Genomic DNA, 6,101 nt, shown 5'->3' with positions numbered 1-6,101 from the left:
GTCACGCCCTTTAGCATCCGTTTTGCAGTGACATCTTTCACTATCGCGTATGACTTGAATGAAATATATGAGAAATGCGGTTTGTATTACGTAAAAACAAACGCAACATAACACTTTCCATCTTGTGTTCTATAGAGACCATTTTGTCTAAATATGAAACAGAAATCTAATTAAAGAACCCATACGACAAAAGTTTAAATCAAAGCTTTAGAAGCTCTCAAGCTCTCTATAACAACTGAAAATCAACTCTTCCAATATCTTAATTCCTCTTAGCCTCCCCTTTTTAATGTCCCGAAACAGTATTTTAATTTATTTAAAAAATTGCGTTTTGTAACGGGCCCTATAGCAGTTCAATCGTGCGTAGCCAGGTTGTTGTTTATTGCCCAGGAAGAATGCTAAGTGATGCTGAGGGGTTCAAAAATAGAGTTGTAATCGCCTAAGATGATTTCATAGAGTAAAACAATACCCCACCCAGCTTTCGATTGTAGAGTCTAAGAATCGCCAACGCAATTCGTCTTCTATTAAAAAAATGTGGTTAAGTACCTATCTTACCTAGAGTTATATATTTTAGTAGAAGTTTAATAAAGATTAATCGTTATTAATGTTCTTATCTAATTAATATTATAAAATGTCTAGCTATAATAATTAAAAAGTTTACCTCTATAATCATTTGTAATAGAGCAGTGTTGGCGTAGTGGCTTCAGCGTGCGACTCACATACCTGAAGTCGTAGGTTCGATCCCCGGCTGTGCACCAATGGACTTTCTTTCTATGTGTGCATTTAACATTTGCTCGAACGCTGAAGGTAAACATCGTGAGCAAACCGACATGTCTTAGACTCAAAAAGTCGACGGCGTGTGTCAGGCACTGGAGGCTTATCACCTACTTGCTAGATTTAAAAATGATCATGAAACAGATTCAGAAATCTGAGGCCAAGACCTAAAGAGGTTGTAGCGCCACTGATTTATTATTTTTTATAGGAATATTTCGTAAAATGATTATCTTTTAATTTCCTTTTTTACCTTTTCGATGATTTTCTGCGAGAATCAAATAACTTACCTTCACCCAGAAACAATGCTTGACGCTCTCTGTGTAGAATTATGATAAAAATTATATAAAATGCATTTTATAGTAAGTGGTAAGGATTACTAACAATAAGGTTGTTTCATTTTACATCTTAGGACCTTTATTTCGGAGATAACAGAAAACTTAAAGCAATTTGCTTTGAGTTTCATAGTAGTTCTCAGGTCTCTAATGAAGTTTGAATTGCCATTAAACAAAATACGTAATCATCATATATAAATGCAGTCATGAAATGTAATAGGTTAGTTCCGAATAAAGTTATAATAATAAATAATAAAAGCCCTTTATTCGCTGACCTTTTTAACTAACATGCTATTCTTATAAAACAGTAGTATTTTTAAATCTAATTTCAATCAAAAATAATAAATTTATTAGCAACCACATTGGTCAGGTTGTCTGTCGATATAGGCCTCCCCCATTTGTTTCCACGTCTATCCTTGGCAGACCTTCTCCATCCTTTTGATTTGACCTCCTCGTTTTTCTTTTCCCGTTTCTCGGATACCACTCGATTACATCCTTAGTCCATTTTTCTTTGTTAGTCCTCATTATATGTCCAGTTTAAGTTTTCTTATTTTTTGTGACACTAATCCAAATAAAGTTACTTTGAGATGAATAATGTAGTCTTGTTAATATTGATTAGGAACATCATCTTATATTCGCCTTTCATTAACCATTTGTTTGAAAGTATGAAGTATATTTCCAGAAACTCCTTTTACACAGCGTTTTATCTTTAATTCATTTGTAAATGAGTAAATGTATACAAATTAGAAGAATTTTAAATCTTTAAGTGCGGCTTCATTAATGACGTAAAGTACTCATATATATATATATATATATGTTTAAAACGTTTAATGATGTACACTACTAACATTAAAAAAAAACACAACTGACATATTTTAATGTGTTATGTAAATTAAACATTTAACGGACCTTTAAACGGTTTAAGATATCGTTTGTTTACCTAAATTAAATTATTCTGAAAAGGTTATTTTCAGTTTACAGAATTTTTCCAGCAAAGCTTCCGGCGGAACTACTAGTTTAAACAGTTGATTCGTATAAGTTTAATGTCAAGGGAGTTTTAGTTTAAGTAATACTGGCTAAAGCTTGCGGCAGTTAGGTTTGCATGACCGTTAAGCTTTAACCGTTTCTTGTTAAGAAAATTGAAAGCCTAAATTTATTAGATCACATACTTTTAGTTTGAATTAGGTACGCCATAATTAAAAATTGTACTACAACCATAGATCGATACTCGCACAAACATACACCTTAATATAATTAGGCACCGCGTCACGTATTAATGCTAGTATATATACCCAGCCCTGAACTTCCTTAGCATACATTGTGACCGCTAATCGGACGGCAGCAAGTCGCATCTGCCGTCAAGTGCCAAACAGTGCAAAATGTTCAAGTTCGTAGTGTTATTATCAGTGACGGCCTTAGCCAGTGGCCAATCCGCGTCTGGTTTAGTAAAGAACATTTACAATGAATGCCTAAGCCAATATTCAGTGGAGTGTGTGAAACCGAGGACCCTGGAGTGGATCTCACAAGTTGCGAACGATGATGAGATCAAGATCACGGATAATCTGTCTATCTTCAGAACGGCGATAGCTGAAGAAGAAGATGTTGATCCAAGGATGGCTAAAGACCCAAATTACGCGATGTTTAACAGTGTTGAACGTTTTATTGAGACACATTCTTTAAGAGTGAAGGTACCTGATGAAATTGCCCGCAGTGCTGCTTCGGAGTATGTGCCACGATCTCTTCTGATGGACTTACCGTCTGAGTTGGACATGCCATTGGATGGTGAAGAGGAGGTGGAGACTTTCGAAGGCAGGAAGAAGAAGATCAAGCTCCCCAAGCCTTTGAGAATTAAGAGCAGTGCGTAGTTTAATTCTTGACTATGGATACGAGAATAGTTCACTTCTGCATTAGTAAACTAATGCAGCTAGCTTATATGAATTTTAATTTAATATAATTTACAAAACAATTTTATCGTAATAAGAATATTCGTTTTACATATAATCTTTTTAAACATATGTGTTGTTAATTTTATTCTTTTCTCAGAACATGGATTCATCAAGAAAGTGATTCTGCCATTCCTCCTGGGTCTTAAATTTAAGACTGCTGTCCTCGTTCCATTGGCGCTGGCTCTGATTGCTTTGAAGACATGGAAGGCTTTGACTCTTGGACTCATCTCCTTGGTTCTTTCTGGTAATTATTAAGTATTAACATAAAAAATAGCATATTCTATAAGAGAACTGGACTCAAAAACTCATTTTATTGGCAACTGAACTAAATCACAATGCTATCAAATCATTTGGTCCTAGTTGTATATCTTTACTTCTTACTTCAAATAACATAAGCTTGTGCTTTTTAATGACAAGCACGTTATTAACTAATTAAGATGATCTTAATTTTTGTTTCTGTTTAAGGTGCCATGGTAATCTTCAAGTTCACCAAACCCAAGGTTGTGAACTACGAAGTAATTCACTACCCTCAGCACCATGTGGAACACCACGTTGACCACCATGCCCCAGCATGGGACGCTCATGGGCCATACCAGCGATCATACGAAGATGCCCAAGACATAGCTTACGCTGGGCAACTATAAGTAGCTTTAATGCCACCGGACCTCTGACTAATTTATTTATTTATTATTTATTGTTTACTTGTAAATAAATTGTTAAATAAGATTCAAATTTATTTGAGGGGTCTTTTATTAGTGTTATCCTAACATCAGAAAGCAATGTGTTGTAAATTCAGCAGCTTTCTGTTCAGAAAACTGATTCTTAACAAAATACACATTTAATCCACATTAAAATTCACAGTATTGAGCTAATAAGAGTGACGCTTGAACAGTGCCAAGTTGGATCAATTTGCAGACTATTTAACATAATGAAAGTCTTATTAGTATTCCTATCACGGTATAAACCTACATTATTATAGTATCAGCATCTTGGTTATTAATTTCATTGAACTTATTAAGATCTTCATTTTCATCGTTAAACAAATGATAATGCACTTTTTTCTTTTTTATTGTTGATACCATACTTGTATCGTTTATACCATCATCTATTACATTTATCACATCATTATCTTTAGAATGTATTGCTCTTGTGTTATTTGTTATATTTGGATATTGATAATCATTTGTATCCAAAGTAGGATTGGCTGATTTCAATATCCCTTTTTCTTTACCACTTTCATATGAATTAGGATTCACGTCATGCGTTCCATCCGGTCGTGGTAAAAGTATTTGATTAGAAAACTTTTTGAATACATCGGAATGCTTTAAAGGATTCATTTTATAAATATTCAGGAGGACGTTGAAGTTGTCGGAGTGCGCTCGTTTGATCCTTGCAGTATAGGATAATTGGATCTGAAAATATATGTAAATTGTAGACAAAGAGCGACAAGATTTTTATTCTACTCGTATAAAAAAAAATTGCCTTTAATTTTTGCCAAATACAATTCTAAGAAAGGTTTACGCGAGTGATTCACATTTAAATAAAACTTCGTTGATTAAAACAAATGGAAAAAAAGGATTGACTTTCTAAAGGATTAAATATTGCGCGCTGCTCATAGAGCAGCACTAAAACAAAGTTAGACCTTTTATGTATATATATTATTATATTTTTTCGTTATTTACTACCATTACAGCAACTACAACCTAATTTGAATGGAATAGGAATGAAGAAAAATAAATTTAAACTTTATCACAACAATAATGGAAAATGCATCTCTTGTTGATTCGATCACAGTTAAACTGAATATATCGATCTTTACTGCAAAATTTCTGAGCAGTTAGATCCAGCCCTCTACTCAACCAGCAACAGTTACCGTGGCCCATGCCTAGTATGGTTAATCAGTAATCGCAGCCCCAACCTCTCTAATACATTTGCATTATGTTAAGATATAAGATATGCAACATTTACATTAAACGGACTTAAAAAACGTGATACGCAAATGATTTCAGAAAAATACTATTGTGTCTATTTTATAAAGAGTCATCAATCTTTCTCTTATATTACATATATCTGATATAATATGAGTATCAACACTAAAATACTTACGAGAATAAAAATACAGCTTATTGTTATTTGACTTCTTACTTTCATGTTTCTGTGTTAATCAACCACCCAGTACTGTGGTAATTTATAAACATTGATAACTACAATGTATGCCGTAAACCTATATTTGACAAAAAAATAAGGCTGTAAGTACCGATACCACCTTCGAGGCTTTGTTGGTAGTGCAAATTGTATCACGCCACGAGTTACGCTTGACTGGGAAGTTGTGGGTTCGACTCCTGGCGAAACATTTTTTAGATTCAAATAGAAATCACGAATAAAATAAACGCAGAAATCTGTTCTGCCTTGCAGAACTTTGGATACAGCATCATAAATTATTAGTATGCCTATATAGGATTCCAAAGTGTGCAGTGTCGTCCTAGTGGCATCAGCATGCGAGTCTCGTACCTGGTGTCGTAGGTTCGATCCCCGGCTGTGCACCAATGGACTCTCTTTCTATGTGCACATCTAACATTTGCTCGAACGGTGAAGGAAAACATCGTGAGGAAACCGACATGTCTTAGACCCAAAAAGTCGACGGCGTGTGACAGGCACAGGAGGCTGATCACCCACTGGCCTATTTCATTTAAAAATGATCATGAAACAGATTCAGAAATCTGAGGCCAAGACCTAAAGAGGTTGTAGCGCCACTGATTTAAATCGAATTGTTCCTTAATTTAAACTTAATAAGAATATTTTAGGCACCATAAACAACTCATAAGTAAAACATTATAATCGAAAGTAATAATTTATTTGAAATAATTTAATTCAATAAATAATCTTAAACTAAATAAATATTAATCTAGACATGATATTTTGAGCCCCTTTTCTAAGAATAATCTATTTTATTGTCCTAATGACTTGATGGCTCTAATAACTTGAATTTTGGAAAATCTACTTAACCAGTACTAAATAGCAGTTTTAATATCCAAAAATCAAGTTAACATTT

The 6,101-nt window shown here is 34.0% G+C and overlaps 2 protein-coding genes across 2 annotated transcripts; one reads left to right on the top strand and one right to left on the bottom strand.

Moving 5' to 3' along the window:
• Positions 1-2,392: 2,392 nt before the first annotated feature.
• On the top strand, positions 2,393-3,785 carry LOC125054582. Its single transcript, XM_047656562.1, has 3 exons — positions 2,393-2,960; positions 3,147-3,293; positions 3,515-3,785. The coding sequence occupies exons 1-3, from the start codon at positions 2,483-2,485 to the stop codon at positions 3,691-3,693; spliced, it is 804 nt and encodes a 267-aa protein (XP_047512518.1). The 5' UTR covers positions 2,393-2,482; the 3' UTR covers positions 3,694-3,785.
• An 11-nt stretch (positions 3,786-3,796) lies between these two features.
• On the bottom strand, positions 3,797-5,240 carry LOC125054581. The gene is made up of 2 exons (XM_047656561.1): positions 5,156-5,240; positions 3,797-4,461 (listed from the first exon to the last, which is right to left on the bottom strand). The coding sequence occupies exons 1-2, from the start codon at positions 5,198-5,200 to the stop codon at positions 4,015-4,017; spliced, it is 492 nt and encodes a 163-aa protein (XP_047512517.1). The 5' UTR covers positions 5,201-5,240; the 3' UTR covers positions 3,797-4,014.
• Between the last annotated feature and the right edge of the window lie 861 nt (positions 5,241-6,101).

This window comes from Pieris napi, chromosome 12 (assembly GCF_905475465.1).
Source record: "Pieris napi chromosome 12, ilPieNapi1.2, whole genome shotgun sequence".
NCBI classification, from domain to species: domain Eukaryota; kingdom Metazoa; phylum Arthropoda; class Insecta; order Lepidoptera; family Pieridae; genus Pieris; species Pieris napi.
Note: the sequence above shows the minus strand (reverse complement) of the source record. Positions and strands in the feature narration are given on the sequence as shown.